Here is a 26,159-nt window from a genome sequence, read left to right on the forward strand (position 1 = left end):
CCAACCCATGAAGTCCTCAGTCAGGGGTCTGCCCCAGACCCCTCACAGAGGAGCCAGAATACACAGAGGAGACCCCCACCCCCGGCACCTAACCCAAGTGTGCTTTTGTGTGCCTGGCTGCGTAGAGATGTTCGCTCCCACCCCACGCTGCTTGCTACTTCAAATTGTGACTTGCGTGTCGAGACCCTGCAGCCACCCCCTCATTGGGAAATAACTCACACAAGGACACGGATATTAGGTTTATGTTATTGGGCAAATTTGGCCACAACTTTATTGAATTACAGAATGTGAGCGGTATTGGCTTAGGCATTGATTGGACCCGACTATATCTGACTCCTGCCTGCTGCACAGGAAGTCCAGTAAGGGTAAACCATCAGTAGGGGGAGCCCTGTCAATGAGAACCAACTCGAACTCCCCCAGGTGTTCCCGTCGGGGTCGTTTTAGGGCCCTAGCCCCCTGACCCCTTCAGACAAGAGCAACACCCCCAGATTCCTTTAACAGAATACCCTTAAGCATGGAGGGGCAGGTGATGGCCACACCTCCCCCCCCCCAAGGTCAAACAATGCCTAACCGCAACCCTAACAAAGTTGGGATGATTGCTACAAGGTAGGCGAAAACCAAGTGGCCAGTGCCAATTTGCCAAGTGGAAAAATTCCTACCAGGCCCCTTGGACAACCAAGGCGACCAACTGAGGTCCATAGCAAGGCCATTGCCTAAGCTGCAAAATAGGGAGGGAGGGAGGGTGATTGAGGAAGCAAGCCAAAGAGGAAGTCCTCCAGCTCGCTCCGTGGTTTAAAGGTTCCCGGCCACGCCCCCCGGCCAGCGGATTGGCTGGCCGGGCTCTGACATGACTGGGATCCCCCAGGCAACGTGCGACCAAGTCCCTCACCCCCGGTGGGGAGTGGGTTGCCATGCGGTCCACCGCAACTCCTCCCCACTGGGAAGTGGAGCAGACTTCTCAATAAGTATGTTGGGGAGGTGGGAACCTGGACTTCCCAGGAAACTTGAGATCTACTGTTTAATAGTTAGAAAAGCCTACATAATTGAGAAAATTATTTCCCTGGTGACTTGGGCCAATCAATAACCTAAAAACCTTAGAGATGCCAAGCTAAGGAAATTATCCATGCTAACAATCTTTATCAACGACTTGGATGATGGACTCAAGGGCATCCTGATCAAATTTGCAGATGACACCAAACTGGGAGGGGTGGCTAACACCCCAGAGGACAGGATCACACTTCAAAACGACCTTGACACATTAGAGAACTGGGCCAAAAAAACAAGATGAATTTTAACAGGGAGAAATGTAAAGTATTGCACTTGGGCAAAAAAAATGAGAGGCGCAAATACAAGATGGGTGACACCTGGCTTGAGAGCAGTACATGTGAAAAGGATCTAGGAGTCTTGGTTGACCAGAAACTTGACATGAGTCAACAGTGTGACGTGGCAGCTAAAAAAGCCAATGCAATTCTGGGCTGCATCAATAGGAGTATAGCATCTAGATCAAGGGAAGTAATAGTGCCACTGTATTCTGCTCTGGTCAGACCTCACCTGGAGTACTGTGTCCAGTTCTGGGCACCACAGTTCAAGAAGGACACTGACAAACTGGAACGTGTCCAGAGGAGGGCAACCAAAATGGTCAAAGGCCTGGAAACGATGCCTTATGAGGAACGGCTAAGGGAGCTGGGCATGTTTAGCCTGGAGAAGAGGAGGTTAAGGGGTGATATGATAGCCATGTTCAAATATATAAAAGGATGTCACATAGAGGAGGGAGAAAGGTTGTCTTCTGCTGCTCCAGAGAAGCGGACACGGAGCAATGGATCCAAACTACAAGAAAGAAGATTCCACCTAAACATTAGGAAGAACTTCCTGACAGTAAGAGCTGTTCGACAGTGGAATTTGCTGCCAAGGAGTGTGGTGGAGTCTCCTACTTTGGAGGTCTTTAAGCAGAGGCTTGACAACCATATGTCAGGAGTGCTCTGATGGTGTTTCCTGCTTGGCAGGGGGTTGGACTCGATGGCCCTTGTGGTCTCTTCCAACTCTATGATTCTTTGATTCTATGAACAAGGACTGGTGCACATTAAACACTCTAAATGTTAATCCATATGTTAGGCCTGGAAGAATAGAGTTATAATGTATAACTTTTTAATGTAGTCTAACCAGATAACTCCAGATATTTATGGAGGCTCGGCATAAGGTTGACCGAGAAGCCAAGAGGGCGGAATGCAGAGGGGAAAGAGCCAGGCCTTATAGTGAGGGTAACATATAGGAAACTACACAAAACTGACGGCTTTGCTGATTAATTCTTACAGTAATGTTATAACTGCGTCACTAGGTTGTTGTTTTTTAAAGGAACTCTAACAAAGTATATGAAAATGCTTCTTCCCCCGCCCCCGCCACACCAATCCCTTTGATGCCATGGCAATGTTCTACCCAATTGCATACAATCTTGTGGGAAGTATTGTATGAATAAGCATTCACAGAATCAGGAAACAGGTTGTGACAGAAGCACTTCCTACAAACCAGTTATTTCACAAGAGCATCATGCCAGATTCCCTTGCGAAACTGCTTACTGTGCAGTTGTGCCTTTTCCCAGCAATGTGTCAATCCAAGGCAGACAGGGCAAGAGGGGTAAAGTGTACTGTGTGTGTCAGTAACATTTTGGGCTATATGATCTTGCTGCAGTTAAGCCAAAAGAACCAACCACAACATTATCAGTGGAAATGGAATACCGGAGGAGTGTTGAAATAGTAGCTTTTACAAGATCTCCATATTTCTTCTATCATGCCTTCCGCTCAGTTGTGTAAAGTAACCCAGGAGCTTCCAGGCATTTTAAAATTATACTTGGAAAGCTTTGCTTAACTGTCTAATGGTCTGAAGTTGTTAGGAAAATTGCCCATATTTCTGTGCATGCAAACTGATGGGCATTCACAGATAGCAAGTTCCAAAAAATCCGTATTAGGGCAATCATATTTTTTAAAATGCCCTAAGTGATGGGGTACAATGATGCCGTGATATTGCAAGTTGATAAGCTGGCATCACCAGAACATGAAAATGCTAGTCTGGCAGCAGCATCCAAAACTGATACAGAAATAGGCAGAGAAAGGGTCTGGCATGTTTAGGACACCTAGAACGCATGTCGAAAGGTATTTCAGCCACCACAGTACAAATTATGCCAACACACATCTGCATGACTTATGTTTACTTACAATAGCAGCTTGTCATCATTATATATCATATGTCAGCACTGTGATTATTATGGATCATATTACAGAGCAGCTGGCACTTGTCTTGTACGTCTTGATATTTAGAGCCCATGGAATCGCACTGAGCTTAACACGTCTACATGGTTCCAGGTTGCAGCTGTAATACCTACATCAACTGCTGTGATGGTTGTTTTTCTAGCATCCTTTAGCAAGCCATTTAACAGACTTTAAAAAAACACACCATGTTCTGCAGTTGGAATGTGTACCTACATTCCTAAATCTTAATCTTTAATTCAGTTAATGTTTAAGGAAGATGCTAAGTACAGTCTATGTTAAAATACCACCGTTTCCTTCTTTTGCATATGTTAACTGTCTCAGGTTTCCCTTTTTTAGCTAGATGCTGTTCCAAAAGATGATGGGACACTACTAGAAAGACGAAGGGAGCTCCAGAGGGAAGTAGAAATGATTAAGAGAAATCTGGCCCAGGAGGTATGTTATTACCATGACCCATATTTTATGTTTTTCTAGTTCTTTTCCATTCTACAAGATTTAAGATACAAGTCCTGCAAAACTCTGTGTCCATTTAAAACAGGAGTTGTCAACCTGGTCCCTGCCGCCCACTAGTGGGCGTTTCAGGATTCCAAGTGGGCGGCAGGGGGTTCTACGGCACAAGCCGAATCCTCTTTCCATCGAGCACTGGTGGGTGGTAAGGAAATTTTACCATCAAGAAAGATGCATTAGTGGGCGGTAGGTATAAAAAGGTTGACTACCCCTAGTTTAAAAGCTCTAATACTGTCATAAATAGAAATGGGTAAAACAGAAATGGGTAAAAATGTTTTAGTACACAGATTGCTGAGGTCACATTGCACCAAATGTGTGATCATCAAAAGAATGTTGCACTGTATGTGTAGTCATTGTATGTGCCATGCCATTACAAACAGTTGTAGTTCAGGCATTGTATCAGACTCCTTTTCTTCTTTCAGCTGTATGAAAGCATCCAGTGATCTCTTTTTAGCATCTTTGTGATGAACGAGATATGGAAGAAAACTGCTGAAATGAAGACCCCCCCCCTTTTATTCAGTTAAATCTTCATACATGCATAAGGAATCTAGTCAAGCAACCTTCAACAATTCTACAGTTTTAGCCATTCACCCACTCTGCTTCCAGCCTGTGGAGTGTTGTAGTTTAAATTTGTGTATTCCTGAGTTTGGATGAGTTTTTATCCAGTTTATTTTACCTTCAAGTTCACAATGCTTTACACAATGCAATGCTGTAGCAAAAAAAACTTATAAAAATGAAATATAGAGTAACAGGAGCATTACACCATTAATAAACATGGAGTTTCTAAATTTTATGCTTATGTAATTTCCAAACATCTCCTCACTGAGCTGGTGGAATAGTGGCAGCTTTCTCCATTGACATTTATGACCGGTGCAATTTCTTTACCCTCTCTAAGGAGATTTGAAGAGAACACAGACTGCCATGGCTTCCTTAACACCCTTTAGAGAAGGATACTAGCCAGAGTGGGTATAGGAGTAAAACGAAGTTTATCAGAACTGGCAGGATTGCTGTTCAGGAGTACAAGGGAGCAGCTTACAGTTGGCATAGCTGCTTACAATAGCAAATAGGGCAGGTGTAGTTGTTGCTTTTTGGTGTTGAGACCTAGATTTGAAAACCTCTCTCCGCGCGTCATTTCGTTGTAAAAAAAAGTTTGTTTACTGGTTATTAGGTTAAATGTTGTACTAGTTGCAAAGGTGAGATTCAGTGTGGTGTTCTGGATAGAATTTCACATCAGGGAGGCTCTTTTACAGAGTCTGATCCTTCCAATATTAATTGCTCAAGTTGTGCCAACTGTCTCGATAGATACCTGTTTTACTATTTTCCAGTTTGTGATGAAAGCATGCATTGGTAACATTCCTCTCAGCGCCCGTCAGCTGCACTAGCTGTCGGAACTGGCTGGACGCTGAGGAGTGGGCAATAGGAGAAGGGGGTAGGGTTGGAGACGGACTTGCAATAAGGGGTCAGTGATCTGGGGGAGCTTGTGACAGCCAGGACTGGAGTCAGAGTCAGGACTGGAGAGGGAAAAACAAGTGCAGGAGGAGTGAGAGAGAGGTCAGGCTGGTCAAGGGTTGCCTTTTCCTAACTTGTAAGTGTACTTTTGACAATAAAGACTCAATTCCTCACTCTGGCCATTCCTTGCCCAACAGCGCCATGGCACTAGCTCAGCCAATTTTATCCAAGTGCTTACCTCCCCCAGGGGGCCCACTTGAATAAAATATTGGGGGGCCCAAATAAGCGCCGTCCCACATAATTGATCACAAAACAGCACATGCACACCACTTCAATGGCAATGCCCATCAACCTGGGGGGCAGCCCCCTCAAATATTTTATTGGGGGGCCAAAAGAACCCTGGCCCCTAGGAGTTGGCTCCTAGACCTGCCCCACACCTGATGTCCCCATCCCCCATAACATTAAAATGGCCTTTGGTGTTTTCAATCTAGAAAACATCAACAGATGCTGAAGTACGAATATTTGAGCAGTGTATTGCTGAAGAAGACCATCTATTTAAAGCCCAGGAACACTACAGAGAGGAAGTAGACAACTTGATACGTTTGACTCAGATCAAGGCTGATGAGAGGGAGCAAAAATCAAAGGATTTTTTGAAATCCCAGGTAAGAGGAATCCAACAGATGACTAGTTTGATGCATCCAATATTAGTACCTGCCTGGAATTGCTAGAGGCCTGTCGTCGTCAGCTTTTATCTGCCACTTCTAGCGTCAATACTTGAAGAATTAGAAAATGGCACAAAACACACTTTCAAATCCAAACTGGTGGCAAGGCTATATTTACCTGTGATACAATTATTATTATTCTTCCCCTTCTGCACCCACATCCCATGGGAAGTTGCAAGAATTAGGACTGCATTGTGAAGCTGGGTAAGTTGATTTTTCTTCCAATGCCTGCTCCTACCAAGATGTTGCTGGTTTGAATGGGTGTTATTTATTAGTGGGGTTTACACTTTGTGGGTGGGAAATACCTTTTTGAAGAAATGGCATGCTTATGAGTAGTCTTTGTCTAAGTCTTTTTTCAGAAATGCCTTTGCAACTCTTCCAATTACCAGTCTGTTCACTACTATTTCTGTTGCAGGCACGGCTGCATAATGTTAAAGCAGATATAAAAACAAAAGACTTTGAAGTAAGGGAACATATGAAAAAGCAAAAAGCAATTCAGAGACAGTAAGGAAATTTTGGCAAATTTGATGAAGTGCCTTCTATAGCAGGAGATAGTTAATGCATTAAAACAAGTAACATTTTCCCCTGTAATATTTTTGGTTTGTAGAATGAAAGAATTTGCTAAAATGTATGACATTGTGCGACATGAGAGAAACAAACTGGTCAACCTTTTGCATTGTGCTCGCCAAAAAACAAATGAAATTAAAGAGAGAGTCAAAATGCTAGATAATGAAAAGGAAATCTTAAGGACCAATGCTGTGATTAAAGAGAGGTAAGCACCCACTTAATAATTTATCTGAAGGATAAACTGGCTTTTATTTCTCACTATTATCATTTCTATTTTTATATTTGTTACCTTATTTCATTCTTGATGTCATACAGAAACAAACTTATGTGCATGTGTCAATTGCTGGATTAAGTGCTGCAGGCACAAACCATACACATTCAAATGGCGTGCGGTGAATTTTTTCATAGGAAACAATTAGGGCCAGAGGCGCCAGCTTGCGAAGGTCATTGGGGGTGGCAATGTCGTGATGCCCTGGCATTGCGTGTGTGAGCTTTGTGCCTTCCTGCCTATGCCAGACAGTCTGGGAGTTGCCTAAGTCTAGATTCAACCTCATGTTTTTTATGCTGCGTGTAGGTCTCTGATGTAAAATCTATAAATAAACATAATAAATACAATTCATCTTCTCTCAGAAGATTAGCTGACTATTATTCATTATACATATTTATTTTATTTCTACATATTTCATTTCATTTCCCAATCGTCTATTGATAGGGAAGATGAATTTGTAGAAATTTCAGAGAAATACTACTAAGAATAATAACAATGCTTAATATTAATATAACGTTCTTCAGTCTTTCACATATGCTACATAAGTAATCCTCAAGAAATCAGGACTGATTGTGCTGCCTAAGGTCATCTAAAAATGTAACTCTTTTTCATTCTCCATTTTATCTTCATTTATTTTCCTTCCATTCAGAAAACTGCAAAAATACCAAATGAAACATGCAAGTAACATTTCAGTCAAAGATAGTATCCAGTGTGATGTTTGCAAAGTTCATCAAACACTCGTGGAGATGAAAGAAAAGCGAGAGCAGCAGCTGATGGACGTTGAAAGACTCACCAACTTGCTCACTCGTATCGAGGATGAAATGGTTCAGTTGCGAAAGAAATATGAAAAGGCCGTCCAGCTTCGAAATGAGAGGTAGGGAGCACAGCAAACGTCAAACACTTTGTAGGTTTGCTAGTATTTCATTTGAATGATAACTTCTTTTGTGGTTATTAATATTGTGGATATGAAAGCAAACAGATAATTAAAAACCGACTCTTGAAATAAAAATTGTCCACTCCAAAAATATGGTTCAAAAGCTTTACTAACAGAACTTGTTCTAAAACAGATACTCAAAACAATTATGCTACATCCAAATAGTAGCATAATATCATGTGCTTGTCCGAGCGCAGGTATAGCATCTTAGAAATATATAACTATGCTAAATTAGAACTGAAAGCAGCTCTGTCTCTCCCACAGCCTGCATTCCAGCCCAAGGCTGTGTTATCTTAGAAAGAGAATAATTAGCACACATCCTTCTTTCTTTCAACTAAATAGAGATTTGCAACTGAATACCCTTCTCATGTGATATAAGTTAAAAACATGACAGAGCTGCAGAGATACATCAACAGCTAATAATTAACTTTTTAGGTACTCAGAGAGCTTACTTGGCTTCAGTGGACTTTTCCAATGTTAAACCTTGAGCAATACACATACGGAGTTATTTTACATTTCAGTGTACAATTAAACAGTTATACTTAACAACTTGCAGGTTGCTCAGTCCTCTGTTCCTAATTAGTTTGCTTACATGGCGGTTATATTTTGCTTGTAAGACTAAAATTTTGAATTGTCCTTTGATTATATTGCTAAAACCACCGAGGCAGTCATTATGGAGCTCCAAACCAAGACTGATACTCAAAATAATAAGCTGAAATTAGTATCCTCCTTCCTCTTCCTTATTATCACTAACCTAGTTTAGGCCTCAGTCCTTTTCTCTCTCCCATCTTCTTCCTAGCACACCTTGCCCAAGACCCTCTTTTCCTGTCACCTCACACCCAGTTACCCTGGCAACCTTCTGTCTGCCCAGGCCCAAGATTCCTCTTAGTTGGGCCACCAGCCCCTTTGTCATGTTAATGCCTCTATCCCAGGTGAGGCCCTGGCTTGGGAAGGAAGCTTAGCCTACATTTCCCCCCTGGCCTGCAATCTTCTCTTCAATACTCCAAGTAATAAAAATCCTACCATTTATTAACTTCTAGGGTTTAGGGGTCCCCCCCTAACCTGTAACAAACACCACGCTTCCTGGATGGACGAGGTGAATAAATTATATACTTTACAACCTGCCTATTAAGTCTTCACTTTGGGTTCCTTGTAGTGGAGTTCTGCTCATAGAGCGTGAAGAAGAAGTGTGCATTTTTTACGAAAAAATAAATATTCAGGAAATGATGAGTCGAAATGGTGATACGGAGATTAATGTGATGGATGAAAAGATCCGCTTTCTAAAGCTGAAGCTCACGGAGAAAAAGAGGCAGATTGAGTTGTCCCTGAGAACGCTGCCTCTGAAAAGAGGTCTAGATGCAGATCTGGTCGTCCTGCAGATTCAGGTAGGTGCGATAGGAAATATTACCTTTCCATAACCGGATTTCTTATTTTAAGGGGAGAGGAAAGAAAGCCAGGACTATGGAAATGTGAGGTCACTACAGGCACCTGTAGTCGGCCTGTAGTGGAGAACTTTCCGTTTTACAATACTCCTAAATGGCATTAGACCTGATGCAGGAGGCTCCTGGGCCTACAAAATAAGGTCTTAGGATGCTCAAGCGGTAAGCTGGGAGACAGGACCAGGCAGCCATCAATACAATTTTGCACACCTGGAAGTGATGGGACATGATGACAGCTATGCCAGTGTGTAGAATGGGGTTATTTAGCAATGGACCTCCTGCTGCACTGCTGGCCTGATGCTGTTATACAAATTAAAGCCCCAGGTCTGCTACGGGGAAAAGATGTTCCATGATGATGTGCGGCTGCTTCCATGTATTCTGGGGGGGGGGGTTTAAAATGGCTACCCCTATGGACTCATGGGCATATACAGTGTCCCTGGAAAGGAAGAGACCAAGGCAAATAGGAGTGGGTGAAGCACCTCATGGGGCTTTGGTGGTGCCATAGCAAGGAAGGACTTGTTGAGATCTCCCACCACCACCAGACCACCCTTTCCCATCCCTTGCTTTAAGAAGCAGGTTGATGGGTCAACTGTTAGCCACCCCTTCACTGTAAGAACCGGAACATCCTTCCTTTTATGTCTAGGTTTATTAATTTTATTAATTTCAGTGCTGGAAATAGCAATATGCAATATTTTGAGATGACTACGGAAGCCCCTGCTATGTGCTGAGCAGGTCTAACAGTTACTATCCAAAGACACTCACCTGTGGTTATAAGCCTCAGATAATAAGTGGGGATGCACAGTTGTCATAAAGTGACAGGAGATAATATGAGGGAGGTTCCTTTACTTTTAGGGGTATTATGTCCTGTCTTCATGAGATAAGTTAACTTTTGATTTTAAGAGCAAACAGCATCCCCCCCCCCCGCCCTCATAACAGTTTCTGTTCATTCTTATTTGGACATTTTAACTTTTGACATGTGGCTGCTATTATGTTCACAGTAGAATAACACTGAGTTACAGCTCTGGGCTCCACTCATTTTGAGAAATTAGTTTCTCCACATCCCCCGAGGAATGCATAAACAATTTGGACAGCCAGAAAAATGACTGAAAAAATTTGGCTGGTTGGAGGGGGAAGAATTGCATTCAACAATTTGGATACCCAGATGAACAGATTTGCATGAGCTAGGTAGGGTAAATGGCGGGCTGGTTGCTCTGTTGGGGACGTTCATTCCTGTCATGGAATCAAGGCAGCTTCTGCGAGGGCAGCAGAACTAGCAGGATCATGACCAGCTGCATATTTCAGGAAGCTCTGGGAGGCAGGTGGCTAAAGGACCAAATTTGTCTTATTTTGCTCGTCCATTGTTTGCATTGTTTCTTTTAGGAGAAAAGGTGGGCTAGAAATTTGATAAGCAAATCAGCAGGACAGCTGAGAAGGCAGGGTAGACTGGAGACAAATATCTCACATATGCCTCAGGGTCAGGAGAGGCTGTGTTGTTGGCAAGAGGGGTGAATGGCTGAAATTCATATTCAAAAGCTAAGTATTTGGTTGCAGTTTGGTTGCGACATTTGTAGGTATGATTACAGAGCAAGGCCATAACTTTAAACACAACTTAGGTCAGTCACACTGAACACAGCGAGACTTCCTGCTGAAAGATACACAGTATGTGTTTACAAAGTCAGTACAACAATATGGTCGCTCCGGATAGTGGAAAACATCTTCAGGGTTAGATGGCATTTTGATAAAGCCTTTGCACAATGCATTGTGGTTTTCCTGTATGTGCTATAACTTGCTGTGGAACTGGTGAGTTTCCGCTCTCATCAACCACAGTAGGGAGGAGTCTTTGGTATAAAGATGATTACTTCATATACAGCACCACAACCAAGCCCAGGCTTGCGACTAGCATTTAATAATAGCCAAAGTGACAAAACAAGCAACTAGCACATTTCATGCTACTTCTCTGGACATTTAAGAGAGCAAACAAGTGACCAACGTAAATCGTTTGGAGAAGACTTGCTGAAGACTATCACGGAAAGCTCTCTCATTACAAAATGGCAGGAGGCCTGTATAAGTGTCATGCCAAGGGGTCTTGTGGGCTCTGCAGAGTCCTGCCCTACATCCTCAGAGTGGTGCTGTCATGAATATACACTCAATAGCTTGTCCACAGATAGACCAAGGCTAGTGTAAAATTAGCCAGCACTGCAGCAAGAACCACCAGAAGGGGGAGCATTCTGCTGCTGCTGACTTACAATGAGGGCGAGTATCCCTATGGCTGGTGTTTTCCATTCATTTGAATGGCACTACAGTGGTGCCCTGCAAGACGAATGCCTTGCAAGACGAAAAACTCGCTAGATGAAAGGGTTTTGGGGTTTTTGAGCTGCTTCGCAAGACAAATTTCCCTATGGACTTGCTTCGCAAGACAAAAACGTCTTGCAAGTTTGTTTCCTTTTTCTTAACACCGTTAATACAGTTGCGACTTGACTTCGAGGAGCAACTCATAGAACGCGGTGTGGTAGCCTTTTTTGAGGTTTTTGGTGATTTTTGAAGCTTTTCCAAAACTTTTCAGACACCATGCTTCGCAAGACGAAAAAACTCGCGGAACGAATTAATTTCGTCTTGCGAGGCACCACTGTACATAGGAAGATGGGAGAAATTCAATTGGGTTCACATTTAAAGGCAAACGTACCTAAATTCACACTTTCCAAAATAATACACAAACCAAATCACAGCCATCATTTGAAATTCACATTTCTCTGAATTTTGCAATGCAAAGTAATGGTGCATAAAACTCTATACAGTAGTGAAAGTAACCTACAAAAATGCATTATATCAGGGGGAATTGCTTTGCAAAAGTGTGCCTTTTAAGATAAATTTGCATTAAAATGCTGGGCTTTAAAAAATAAATTGCTAACTGATGTGGGAATGTGGAGAACTGAATTTAAGAGTGGAAAAACTAGAAACTGAGAGAAACCAAAATGGTGGGATTTGTCCATCCCTCATCCCTACTTGTACAGCAATGGCTCATGGTATATCATATAAAGAAAGGGGTACATTTTGTATAGCGCTGAGCTGCCTACATGACTGCTCAAGGGAACACTCCCCGCATCCTGTTATTTATGAGGTACGGTGGTGGTTTTGTTTTTTAAAGAAAAAATTCATTTCAGAGCACACACGCTGATGTTCTGGTGTTGATTAACAAGCATTTCTCAGTTTCCAGAAATTTCACAATCTAACCCAAGTTTTAATGTGTTAGATTATAATGTATTAGAGAATGTGCAATTGGGAGGGGCAGTTTTACCTTGTTTTTGTGCATCAAAGTGCCCCCACCCCTTTTAAAAGTTCTTTTAGTGTATTAAAGAAACCAAAACCTTCCTTTTTCCTGTGATGCAACTTGACTTCTGAGAACAGGAAGGACTGGATGGTTCAGCTTTGTAAGGGGGGGGGGGGGAAGAACTCGACAGAGGGAATCACCTGCTGGTTGCCCATTTCAGATCAGCAGATGTTTCTGTTCCACAGAATAGGGACTTTTGTGTGTGTGTGGAAATGGAAGTGTAACAGTGCTGAGTTTGGTTTCCCTGGAATAGAGATAGATAGATAGATAGATAGATAGATAGATAGATAGATAGATAGATAACAATTATGGGAGAGTTACCAAACCTATTTGTCACTCTTCTCTCTTTCTCTCTCAGTTTTCTCAATGCAAGGACAAGATTAAAAGCCTGGAAAAACTGTTTATAGACCCCAGTGGACAAAACAGAACAAGAGCGCTACCAGGGAAGGACCTCACTCTAGAAGAGTTGTACCACAAAATAGATGAGGTAATCACATCATTTGTATGCCCATGAGACTATTGCGGACAAGTGACCATGTTTCATTGTTAACTTGAAGTTGATTGAGGAGGGACATCTTTGAGCAGAACCAGACAATGTGAAAAACAGGTTTCTGCTAAAAACAGCATCCTAATGTTGCCATCTCCCCAGTGCGCTCTATGTAAAAACACTTTATTCTATGTCTTGAAATTGTCACAAGTCCTTTACCCCACCCTACCAGCCAGTGATGTTGAACACCAATGGACAAATGTGCAGCATCACTTATGCCAAGTGACATGGAATAAGTCATACTACATATTGTGGAGGGTAGAGGCAAGAACTCACTTGAGGATGTTGTTTCAATGGGATTGTTTCAATGGGAACTGGTTATTGTTTGATTAATTTTATTAAATTTATATACCACCCTTCATCCAAGTATCGCAGGGAGTTTACAGTCAGAAAAGCAAATTTAATTTTTAATTCAGATAATTGAAACCCATGAAATTCTCCTGAACCACTGCCAACCAACCCTGAAACACTCTTTTATTTTAGAATATATAATGCATAATCAACTTTATAAAATGGATTTTTGTAGACTTTGTCCCTGATGATTAATTGTATACATTAATGAATCTGTTTACACTATAGTTAGAAATAAAGTTGACACAAAAAGAAGAGAAATTGCTTGAGAAGGACTTTATCTTTGAGCAAGTTGCCCGGCTGACGGACAAAATACATGCCAAGGCTGAAAACGGCAAGGAGGACACATTAATATTGGCAAAAAAGGTAAAGTCATCCACTATCCAGTTCAGATACAGATATCCACACATTTCAACAGCCTTCAACATGTCTGTTGGTTGCTTAAATGGGAGTGGTTACATTTTCTTATTCCAAAATCCAGGTGATTTAACCTCCAATGACTTCTATCTTATTCCTAAGAAATTCTATGAACACAGAATTCTGAGCTGCATATATTGATTTCAATAGATTGAGATTGAAATTGTAACATTAACTCGCATCCAGTTGTAATATGAACAGAATTCAAATCCACATCCTTGACCAGATTCTGATGCAGCTAGATTTGCGTAAATACCTTGAGTTGTAAAGGAGTCCTAGTATAAAATTATTTCTCTAGAGAAAAGTGTGGCTCCATATTATTTTTTACCAGATTGTGCCTAAGCACACAGAAGGGTTAACAAAGCAATCTTATGTACACAGGTGGGGAAAACATGGAGTGGCTTTCTCTCTCTTTTTTTGGCCAGGGCAGAAAGTTGGAGTGACAGACTTTCCGGGCCCCTCCCCTGGTCAGCCATTGTTGTTTTTAATGTTTTTATAGGAGGGGAAATAAAGTATGCAACTCAAGGGCTGACACAGCTTGTTGGCCTTCCTGGGGACATGTTAGAGTAGCTGGGGACCTTTGGATCCTGCAGCTGTCTGATGGATGATTTTCAGGTGCTTCAGATGAGACAGCAGTAGAGCTTCCTGGCTGCTTTGGGGAACTGGGTATATCATTGTGCTTTTGCTGCTCATTTCAGATGAATGGACTACAAGAGAAAATAAAAAGTACAACCCAAAAAATGATGGCTCTTATTGCAGAGCTGTCTATGAAACAAGCACACGCCATTAAGCTGCAGCAAGAAATGAGAGACAAAGAACAGTTTTTAATGACCATCACCTCCAGGTTGGAAAAAGGTCTCCCACTTCCTAAGGATGTGGAGACTGAGTGGTTAAAGGTGTTGCGTGATGAAGAAGTGTATAAAGCAGCAATGGAAGCCAAAGCAAAAGTGAGTTTCTGCCGGGATACTGCTCTTTGCAAGCTCATTTTGTGTTTTCTCCAATGTCAATTTAAAAAGAGGTTCCGGTAACTTTTTGACATGGACTTCTAGGTGGTAGTCAAAGGCCTATGTTGCATTGGTAGCACCATTCTGACAGAATCTCTACTTGGCTGCATCTTGTAGCCCTTCAGATCCTTAAGCAGCTCTTCAGAGCGGGTCTGCCCAAGAATTTCCCACTTTAGACAAGGTACCTAAGAGATCGTTTGATGTTGCTACAGCTCAGGTTTATCATTTAAAGTAATTGTTATAGACAGTGCAGGAGGTGCAGGAACTCCCAACCTTTTTTGACTGACAACCCTAAGTTGTTGAGCTTCTTTCAGGAGGACACAAAAGTTGTTTAACTTTTTCTGGGGAGCTTCCGAAAACACGCGGCACGTTGCCTCTTTTAACGAGCTTCTTTTTTTAAATGATATTTATTGAAAAAAGATTTTTTTAAAAAAATTACAAAGAAAAAAGACAAAAACAGAAAAAGAAAAAGAAAAAATAAAACCATCATTTTCAAATTCTCCACTTTCATTACCTTCTTTCCATGACCTCCTCCTCCTCCCATCTCTTGTATCTTGATTAATAATTGTCACAGCAAATCCTTTCCATAATTCATAATATTCTGTCATTACATTACCTTACTCTATTTTCATCTTATCTTATAAAAAACCTTAAAACTTAAGACTTAAATCTTATTTTTACCAGCTTCTCATAACCATTACATTTTTACCTAATTCTTTAAACATTTTTACAAGAGCCAAGTAATTTCATTTCAACATTTTTCCAACGTTCATAAAACATTTCTAATGATAAAAAAGAGAATAAAAACAATCCAATCTTCTTCCCGCATCCCCTCCCCCCCGGTCCCGGGATTGTCAGTCCTTTTTATCCCATTAGTCTGGCACATTAACCTGGTGATCTTATATCCGAGGCCTTCAAATCTCTTCCATGTCCCTTCCGCAGCTCTTCTTCATATTTTCCTTTCACTCGTGGGAACTCCAGCTTGGTAGTGTTTTTGACCCTTTTCAACAAATCAGCCCCTTTTCCCATAGTCCAGACTAGACTCCATGTGGTATTTTAAGACATGTTTCAAATTCCCTCCAAAATTGGAAGTCCCAACAGCTCCAAACCTCTGACGGCCCATTGCCAGACTCGGAAAGTCCAAACATCCCTGCATAGGGGGGTCAATCCAACCCCCCATTTCCAAATCAATCCAAACTTTGTCTTTCCAAATCTGGTTTTTTCCAAGTTCATTTGTCAAATCCAAAGGCTCATTTTCCTGCTGGGCCAAAAGTCCCTCCATCTCTGGCGCCCAAGATTCTGCAACATCCTCCTCTATCATCTGCTCTGTCAGGACACACTCCTGTTTAAGTTCCTGGGTGGGCTCCATATAATTTCCCACTACCTGTTCAAATGTTCTGGCCGCATTAGTCATCAAATCTGTCTTCTGACTTAACTGATCCAATAGGGCATTTATTTTACAGAAAGCACCCAACAGTGCTTGTGAAAACATTGTCCTGCAAGGTCACAAGTCCTTTCCCACGGTTGTAATCTGTGGCAGCTGCAAGCTCCCTAGAATTGGTTACAGTTTCACAGTCCCCCTCTAGGGGGAAAACTTCTGGTTGTTCTTTCTTTTAAGGACAATAGCAACAAAGTTTCTTTTTTTAAGATATTTTGTCAATATTTGTTCCTTTAAAATGCGAAAGGAAACAGTGGAATCACAATGTTACTCTTCTTTTAACTATCTGTCAAAAACATTTGTCTCTGGTCAATGAGCTTCAAAACGTCAATTCTGACACCCCGCTCCAGGGTCAGGACGGTGGAAAGTTACTTTACTTTAAACTCACTTCTGCAGGTTTAAACAGTCCAAAAAAGATCCCCCTTCTTCTCCTGCTACCGAGGGGGGTTTCAACGATTTTAAATGGTGAAAACCGATCCTTTAAAAGTGATTTTCTAAGCTCTAGTATACGTTATCTTTGCTTTCTTCTGACTACAAGGAAACGGAAGGCTGACTTCCTGTTTAGACCTTCCCGTTTCAGTACCAAATTAAGGTGAATTTTTAAGTCTGATTCCTTTCTAATCGCCAGTTCTTATTTGCAGACCAATTGTTCAATGTTTAAGTACTCACGGGTGATTATTTTAGATGCCAAATTGTCCCAGGAAAAACGCAGCTGTCAGGGGTTTAGGAGCAGAGGCACGGGCAAGGGAGGAAACAGAGAGCGAAGGGGAGGAGGCAGAAGAAAAGATGAGTGATGACGACGACCCGAGATCTCCTAGTCTTTCCAGTGAATCAGAGGATTCACAGAAAGGAGCACCAGTGGCCAGGGCAAGGGGGGAGTCAAGGGGGGCACCCCAGGAAGATAGAGCCAGAGGGGACTCAGGGGGGAGCAGCTGGAAATCGGGACCAGCGTCACCGCCAGGAAGCAGGGAAGAGGAAGGGAGCCAGGGGGGAAGCGCTGGCAGCTCACCACAGGAGGGAGGGCATGAGTCAGGAGTGGCCACACCTCCATCGGGGAGCGAAGAAACGGTTAAGAGGAAAGTGGAAGGTTGGGCGCGCGCGCCAAGTTCAAATGCAGAGGAAGGTGGCGCAGTAAGCAGCCCCGAAAGGGAACCAGGTCCTAAAGCCCGGCGCAAGGAGGCAGGAGGGTCCGGGTCAGCGTCAGAAGAATCCCGGAAGGAAGAAGCCCCGGGGGGTAGAGGGACCCAGAGGAGGACAGTCAGGCGGAAAAGGTGGAGCAAGGCTAGGATATTAAGTTGGTGCACACGGGGCGGAGACTCAGACGGAGCTTCGCCGATCTAGCTACTAGACGTAGAGTTTGCGCGCAGCAGCGTGAGAATGGAAACTGTAATTCAATAAAGACTTTTACTTAATGATCGCTGGCTAGCGTGATCCTCTGTGAGCTAGGATCTTCAAGCAGCTCTGACAGTAAGCTCCGTCTCTCCATTGTGGGCATCTACAGCCTCGAGGAGGGGAGAGAAACAGGTGCCTACTAGCGAGCTCACGAACGGCAGACGACATGACGGCTGAGCAGCAGATAGAGGACCTCAGAAAAGCAGTGGCACAACTGAACGCCGAGATTCTCGCATCCAGGAAGAGAGAGGAGGAGGCAGCTGCCGCCTGCAGGGATCTCCAGGTCAGGTTAGACGTGCTGACAAAGCAGACACCCCAGCAGGAGGGAATTGGGTTGGCGAGACGGACAGGCGGGCTGGTCTCTCACTTCGATGGGAACCTGCAACAGTATCCCAACTTTAGAGCCGACGTACTGTGCGCACTGCAACTGCTGCATAAAGACTTTAGAGATGAACAAGAGAGAGTGGGGTTCATCATGTCCCATCTGCATGGGGATGTGAAAGCATGGCTACGCAATTTATGGAGAGATAAGGATCCGGCGCTCCAGAATGCGGATGCCTTTATTAAAGCGATGGATGGGTGCTTTTTATCAAGTATTGACGTGGATCTTGCACGGAAGGAGGTGCATGGGCTGAGACAAGGGAGGGCCAGCGTCAGGCAGTATCATGCCCGCTTTTTCGCCTTGGTCAGTGCCCTGGAATGGGACAGAGATTCGGCTCCTGTAAGAGACCTCTTTTGGGAGGGGCTGCACAACTCGATTAAAGATGAGATCGCGAGGGGGGAGAGACCCCGAACCACCCAGGAGGTCGTTCAGAGGGCACTGGCAGTGGGGGTGAGGCTGGAAGGACGTCCGTGGAGCAAGGACGAAGGGCGTGGAGGGCGCGAACCAGCCGGGGGCCCCTCCTTCCTTCCCAGAGAAGCAGCGCGGGCGCAATCCACGCCTCCGCCAGGAGGAGGAGCCGAACCTATGGAGGTTGGAGGTGCAAGGGCTCAGTCAGCAACCAGAGCCCTAGCACCGGCAGCAGTGAAAGCGAAGCCTCCTAGAGGGAACAGGAAGTGTTACGTCTGTGAGGAACCAGGGCATATGGCAAAAGAGTGTCCCCAGAGGCCCCACAAGCTCACTGCAGCCTCAGCAATGGTGACTGCAGCAACGCAGCAAGGAGGACCACAGCAGGGAAACGACGCAGTCTGGCTGGAGGAAGAGGCACTGGGGCCCAGCCAGACGTGTTAGTGACGCAGTCCCCAGAGATTTTACAGCCCGTGAACCCCCTCCCGCCCAAACCAGTAGTGAGGCTCACAGCATCTCTCCAGCTGCCCAATGGAATCACCATAGACGTGCCAATCACCATTGACTCAGGCAGCAATGCGGACTTTATAGGGCAGGACTTTGTCGACAGGCACGCTGTGCAGTTGCTGCCGGCCACACTGCCCCTGCAGGTTGTCACGGTGGATGGCAGGGAGCTGCTCGGGGGGCAAGTGGTGAAGCAGACGCCGCCAATGGTGATGCGACTTGGGAATCACAGAGAAATCATCAGCTTCAACGTCACTCAACTATCTGACACGCCCGTTGTATTGGGCATGAGTTGGCTGGACAAGCACAGCCCAACGATGGCTTGGTACCAGAGGCAGCTGACCTTCGGCTCTTCCTTTTGTGCTGAACACTGCATCGTGCCCAGGCAGGAAGGAGAGGAAGAGGAGTCACAGCTGCTGCTAGGCACGCTGCAAGCGATTCCCCACAAGTACGCTGAATTTTTGGAAGTTTTCTGCGAGAAGGAGGCAGACAGGCTACCCCCTCACAGACCATATGACTGCAAAATTGACCTGCTGCCGGGGGCGGCGCTGCCTAAAGGGAGACTGTATTCCATGTCAGAGGACGAACTGCAAGAACTCAAGGAGTTCATTGATCATACTTTGCAGCGCGGCTTCATCCGGGAGTCCAAGGCAGTGGGGGGCAGTCCCGTATTCTTTGTTAAGAAGCGGGACACGCCCCAAAAGAGACTCGTAGTGGATTACAGGATTTTGAACAGTGTGACTAGGCCATCGGACTTCCCCATGCCCCGAATTGACGACCTCCTCGCAAAGGTACGGAAGGGCAGAGTGTTCACCAAGTTGGACCTGCGGGGGGCGTACAACCTCATTCGCATGCGGGAGGGTGATGAGTGGAAGACAGCCATGTTCACGCCACTGGGGACCTACGAATATAGAGTTATGCCTTTTGGATTGCAAAATGGCTCCCACGTTTTTCAAGCATTTATGCATCACGTGTTGGCGGGACTTCTCTACAAGACGTGCGTCTGTTTCTTAGATGACATCCTGATCTTTTCGGAGTCGCAGCAGGAGCATGACAAACACGTCAAGGAAGTGCTGAGCAGGCTAAAGCAACATAGGCTCTACGCCAAGCTGGAGAAGTGCCAATTTGACGTGCCGGAGGTGGATTTTCTGGGCTACAAGCTGTCTGACAAGGGGCTCGCCATGGACAGCGCCAAGGTTCGAGCGGTGTTGGATTGGAAGAGCCCGCGCAACCGGAAGGAGGTCCAACGGTTTGTCGGCTTTGCGAACTTCTATCGCAAGTTTATCAAGGGCTTCGCGATGCAGACGGCGGCCATCACTGACACGCTTAGCTCCAAGAAAAAGAAGTTCATTTGGACAGAGCAGGCGGAGCAGTCCTTTCAGGCACTCAAGCGTCTCTTCGCGTCGGAAGAGCAGCTGCTTCATGTCAACCCCAGCAAGCCGATGAGGGTGGAGACAGACGCTTCGGACAGAGCCGTGGGGGCGGTCCTGCTGCAGAAAGACCCGCAGGGGGTGTGGCGACCGGGAGCGTTTTACTCCAGGAAGCTCAGCAAGTCCGAGCAGAACTACACCATATGGGACAGGGAGTTGCTGGCCATTCACGCAGCGTTCAAGGCGTGGAGGCACTTTCTGATCGGCGCCAAGCACACGGTGCAGGTTTGCACGGACCACAAGAATCTAGAGCACTGGCGCACGGCACAGTTCCTGAACCAGAGGCAGATACGTTGGGCTGAGTTCTTTGCGAACTTCGACTTCCGAATAGAGTATGTCCCGGGGGACACCAACATCATGGCGGACGCTCTCTCCCGTAAGCCACAGTATCTGGAGGACGCAACACCAGCGGCCGCCATGCACATCTTCGCACCGACAGTGTGGGCGTGCGCCGCGGCGACCGTGGACCTAGAGGCGGTGCGACGAGCGTTGCAGGGGGACTCCTTCGCACAAGCAAAGATGGCAGAGGTGCAAAGGGGCAAGGCAGCGGCCGACGGTTTCCAGCTAAGAGATGGATTGCTCATCCGTAAAGGGGCCATCTACGTGCCGGGAGACGAACTTCGAGCCAAGGTGCTGCAGCAGCTGCACGACGCGCCCACGGCCGGGCACTTTGGCAAGGAGAAGACGGTGGAATTAGTAGCCAGGGATTTCTGGTGGCCTGGAATGAGAGGGGAGGTCGCAGACTACGTGGCGAGGTGTGACACCTGCCAGAGGGCCAAACCAGTGCACAAACCGCCGGCCGGACTGTTGGAACCGCTGCAAACTCCGGTCGAACCTTGGGAAAGGGTGGCCCTGGACTTTGTCACGGATCTGCCCAGCTCAAGGGGCAAGACGGCAGTGCTGGTGGTGGTGGACCTGTTTTCCAAGATGGCGCATTTCATTCCGTGTGCTAAGGTGGCCACGGCGGAGCAAACCGCCAAACTGTTCATAGACCACGTGTTCAAGGTTCACGGTCTGCCACGGTCTATTCTGTCCGACCGGGGGCGGCAGTTCATCTCGAATTTCTGGCAGAAGCTGATGGGCTTCCTGAACGTCAAGATCAACCTGGCGTCGGCGAGACACCCGCAGACCAACGGGCAAGCGGAGCGGGTCAATGCCATCATGCAGCAGTACCTGAGATGTTATGCGAATCAACAGCCTGCGACGTGGGTGGATTACCTGCCGCTTGCCGAGTTCGCCTACAACAACACGAAGCACGTGTCCACGGGGGTCACGCCGTTCTTCGCCAACAACGGGAGGCACCCCAGAACCTTCCCGGGACTGGAAAGAATGGGGGAGGGGGAGCCGCAGACAGCAGATGCGTTCGCGTCGGAGCTGCAGGAAGTCCACGATCAGCTGAGGCGCCACCTGGAGCTGGCCAAGCACGCATACAAGGTACAAGCAGACAAGCACAGAAGGGTTGGAGAAGAGCTCCACGTGGGAGACTGGGTTTGGTTAGCAGCCCACGCAGTGCCGGCCAGGTCGTTGGCCAAGAAGAAACTAGGGCATAAGCAACTGGGGCCCTACCAAGTCGAAGAGCAGGTCAACCCGGTAGCTTTCAGACTGGCACTTCCGGAGGGTTCCAGAATGCATCCGGTATTCCACAGATCGGTGCTCACTCCCTACAAGGCACCGCACAGGTTCCAGGAACCCGGAACGGCGCCGAGTCCGGCCAGAGACAGAACAGGGCACGCGGGAGTGGCACAGAAGGAGCGCATCAACGAAGTCACGGAGATTTTGGACTCCAGATGGGGGGAAGAGGGGGTAGAATACTTTCTCGCCAAGGAGGGCACCCCGGCCAGTGCGAACAGCTGGGTGCCGGGCTACGCCTTAGACGAACCTCTGCTCAAAGACGAGTTTCATGCCCTCTTCCCACATAGACCTATGCCAGCAGACTTTTTCGACGACTGGCTTTTCACGCCCACGCTTTCGGCCAGCACGTTCCGGGGGTTCGACTCGGACGAGGAACCGACACGAGACGTCCGTTCCCCGGAGGGGTCACCCTCGGGATCCGCCTCAGAACCCTCGTATTGGTGGGACGATAGGCCAGAGGAGCAGTTCCGCAGAAAGTGGCTGGAATGCTCAGGACGAGCAACGCCGCCAGGAGGAAGTGAGGGAGAGACGGACATGGACATTTTCGGGGACGACCCTGGTTTCGAGCACGGCGGCACAGAGATGGAAGCGGAGGTGACCGTCGTCGACGAGAGCAGGGAGGAAGACCCGGGAGAGTTCAGATGGAGGCCCGCCACGGGAAGCGACCGATATCCGACGTTCGTCCCTTTGCAACAGCAGCCCCCAGCTCCAGCACCGGAAGGAGGGGAGGGGGGAATGGGGGGCTTCGAGGGGGGGATGGATGTCAGGGGTTTAGGAGCAGAGGCACGGGCAAGGGAGGAAACAGAGAGCGAAGGGGAGGAGGCAGAAGAAAAGATGAGTGATGACGACGACCCGAGATCTCCTAGTCTTTCCAGTGAATCAGAGGATTCACAGAAAGGAGCACCAGTGGCCAGGGCAAGGGGGGAGTCAAGGGGGGCACCCCAGGAAGATAGAGCCAGAGGGGACTCAGGGGGGAGCAGCTGGAAATCGGGACCAGCGTCACCGCCAGGAAGCAGGGAAGAGGAAGGGAGCCAGGGGGGAAGCGCTGGCAGCTCACCACAGGAGGGAGGGCATGAGTCAGGAGTGGCCACACCTCCATCGGGGAGCGAAGAAACGGTTAAGAGGAAAGTGGAAGGTTGGGCGCGCGCGCCAAGTTCAAATGCAGAGGAAGGTGGCGCAGTAAGCAGCCCCGAAAGGGAACCAGGTCCTAAAGCCCGGCGCAAGGAGGCAGGAGGGTCCGGGTCAGCGTCAGAAGAATCCCGGAAGGAAGAAGCCCCGGGGGGTAGAGGGACCCAGAGGAGGACAGTCAGGCGGAAAAGGTGGAGCAAGGCTAGGATATTAAGTTGGTGCACACGGGGCGGAGACTCAGACGGAGCTTCGCCGATCTAGCTACTAGACGTAGAGTTTGCGCGCAGCAGCGTGAGAATGGAAACTGTAATTCAATAAAGACTTTTACTTAATGATCGCTGGCTAGCGTGATCCTCTGTGAGCTAGGATCTTCAAGCAGCTCTGACAGCAGCGCTCTCCGGCAATAGCTATGCGGCTTCGCTCCACGGAAAAAGCAATTGACTCACAGCACCGCGCCACTTCACCCTCTTCGCTTCGGAGCCCGTTAGTGGGTTTCTTTGCGTGTTGGGGGGGCGCTAAGGGTGCCCGCCGAGTCCCACGGTCACAGGCTTCATCCGCCTGTGATTTCTAAAAGGGTCCCCGCTTCGCCGCAGCGGAAAGGACCCGTTTCACACAGAGCTGGTCCCTCCGGTTCAGAGGGAGTCCGCCATTGCCGATGGCGCCACCCCGGAAGTCTCCTTTAACGAGCTTCTTTTGGAAGAGGAGCAAAGCGCCGAAAACGCGCACCACACCAACTCCCAATCCATCTCAGTTCCTCCACCCGGAAAACGTGCTTTCTGCCTGCAACACCAGGATGATGAGGGACACAGATAGGGTCTGCCGGAACGCTCTGGAGAGATGCCAGAACTAAGTTCTGGAGCGTTCAGGCTGAAAAAAAATGCTCTGGTTATAGCATCTCAGTAATAAGAGAATAGCGAGGAGAGCCCAAGTGCTGTATAATTTGTGGAGTGAGACTACAGCCAGATATATTCTCTCAGAAGAACAGGCTCTTGCAATCTGGTGGCATCTAGATTTTAGAATTTCTACTCCCATCAGTCTCTGCTAGGACAGCCATGGAAGACAGCTGTGGAACTTATCAGCCTTGATATTCATATTATTATGATTGCTGAACCCAGATATCAGAGCCATGGCACTAGACAGGCTCCTTAACTGAAGCTTGGGGCCAAGCTAGACATAATGTAGATGATTTGTGATAAGGACAGGTACTGTATTGACAATCTTTTTCCTCTGCAGTACTAACAGTAGCTTAGAGGAAGGTGACAAATTAGGTTGGAGAAAACAATGCCATGGAAAAGAGCTAAGCTTTCCCCTCCCCATTCAATTCAGCAGCCAAAACAATGAAAAAATGCACAATAGTACAAACTGCTTGATATCTTACCTATCTGTGCTCTTGTCTACAATAATTCTACTGTTGAAGCACACTAAAGTGCAAAATTTTATTTCATGTGAACCAAAACACAGAAATCCTCCCAAAATTCACACTTCTCCAAATTTTGCAATTCAGCCAAGTAATGTGTATGAAAATGCATTAGGGAAAATAGCTTGGTAAAATGTGTATGTTGGGGGGGATTTGCACTTAAACACTGATTAATTTTCATAAGCACCTTGATTAAGAAACAACAAAAAATGATGTGGAATTGTGGAGAACTGAACTTCAGATGGGAAAAATGAGAAACCGAAAAATGACAGGTTTGCTTATCCCTGGCGCACACTAATGTCCTGGTTCTTTTGAAACATATAGCACTCATAACAGCTGTTTTAATTAATAGCCCGCATTTAACCAGTTAAAAATTCTGTTTTTACAGCGTGCTACAGAAGAGGAACAATATTCCTTACCAACTTCTGTATTCACCACAGCCGAGCAACGTCCCAATGCCTACATCCCAGATGATGAAAATGTTCTCCCTCTGCCCCGGCCCTATGGTGCACTGGCTCCTTTCAAACCAGGCGAGCCTAGTGCAAATATGAGGCATATAAGGAAGCCAACTGTGAAGCCAATTGAAGTCTAAAGAGACAGAACCTTGCAGAAGTTATAATTCAGGGCCTACTCTTAAGTTCAGAGTCAGAAGTCCCCTCAATGTCATTACTAGGGCATAACAGACCACACAGTGTTGTTGACAAACATTCCCTAGTGTCACACAACACTCAATGAAATGAATGGTGTTGTACAGTAAGGGGTTGGCAAATTGTACCCTCTTAAGTATTTTTTATTTAAAAACTATAAAGCAGATTTCCCCATATATTTGTGTTGCAAAAAAAATTATATTTTAAATAATCACAAGTAGTAAATTAGACATAGATCATCATCAGTACAATCCTCTTACCTGTATGCAGTTAGTTTCCAAACATTTAAGGCAGTATTTTGAAATGTTTGGAGGCTGCCAAGTAGTTTGGTAGCTTTATCTCCCATACTTTATACAAACGGTTATTAACATTTACTACCTGTGCCTTCTTGTTTTCTGCAGATGTATGAAGTACTCTTTCAATGAACAAATAAAAGTAACTGTGAAATAAAATGAGGTGGTTGTGCTTATTTAAATTTGTGATTACATTCCTTCCTCTTAAAAGGCAAAGAAGATGGTTTGGTAACTTTAGATATCTGCATTACAGTAGCAAGGAAGCATTACCACAAAAAATAGGAAAGGAGTAAATTCTTGCACTTAGATAAACAAAAAACCAGTATGTTTTCTAGGGTGTGCACCAACCACAGGAATCTGTCTGGCACTTTGTAAAGCAAACTACCTTAGTTGGAGGAGATTTATTGGTTGCCTGATTTAATTGGTCCACCCAAGTCTACTTCATTTACCTTCCCCCATTCACTACTTTGGGAGTGGTTTTAAAAAGATTTCACTTAACCCCCACCCCCAAATGTTTTGCCAGCAGACATGTTTTGAAGACTGCAGACATGACAGAGGGGTCCCTGCCTGAGTAACAAAGCTGCTGATTTGTGTAGACAAGTAAGATATGAGACTCCTGTGCTGGGCACTTAAAAGCTTGACCTGCCAAGTCACAATGAATTGCTCCTACTTCCCTCTCCCCATCCTGGCATTATCTT

At 46.0% G+C, this 26,159-nt stretch overlaps 1 protein-coding gene and 1 long non-coding RNA gene across 2 annotated transcripts in view; both read left to right on the forward strand.

The window, feature by feature from the left end:
* CCDC146 (coiled-coil domain containing 146) overlaps positions 1-25,620 on the forward strand; it is a 76,375-nt gene extending 50,755 nt beyond the window's left edge. Inside the window, exons 11-20 of the mRNA XM_081211511.1 lie at positions 3,600-3,695; positions 5,708-5,878; positions 6,354-6,442; positions 6,546-6,710; positions 7,423-7,647; positions 8,864-9,092; positions 12,833-12,961; positions 13,601-13,738; positions 14,488-14,736; positions 24,910-25,620. Of these exons, the coding sequence (XP_081067637.1) occupies positions 3,600-3,695; positions 5,708-5,878; positions 6,354-6,442; positions 6,546-6,710; positions 7,423-7,647; positions 8,864-9,092; positions 12,833-12,961; positions 13,601-13,738; positions 14,488-14,736; positions 24,910-25,113 (1,695 nt within the window). The 3' untranslated portion in view covers positions 25,114-25,620. The remainder of the gene's footprint in view (positions 1-3,599; positions 3,696-5,707; positions 5,879-6,353; positions 6,443-6,545; positions 6,711-7,422; positions 7,648-8,863; positions 9,093-12,832; positions 12,962-13,600; positions 13,739-14,487; positions 14,737-24,909) is intronic.
* LOC308596700 lies at positions 9,133-12,582 on the forward strand. Its single transcript, XR_014012667.1, has 2 exons — positions 9,133-11,451; positions 11,783-12,582. It is a non-coding gene; the product is annotated as an uncharacterized lncRNA (long non-coding RNA).
* Positions 25,621-26,159: the final 539 nt, after the last annotated feature.

The sequence above is a fragment of the Podarcis bocagei genome (assembly GCF_964188305.1).
Source record: "Podarcis bocagei genome assembly, chromosome: 10".
Taxonomy (NCBI): domain Eukaryota; kingdom Metazoa; phylum Chordata; class Lepidosauria; order Squamata; family Lacertidae; genus Podarcis; species Podarcis bocagei.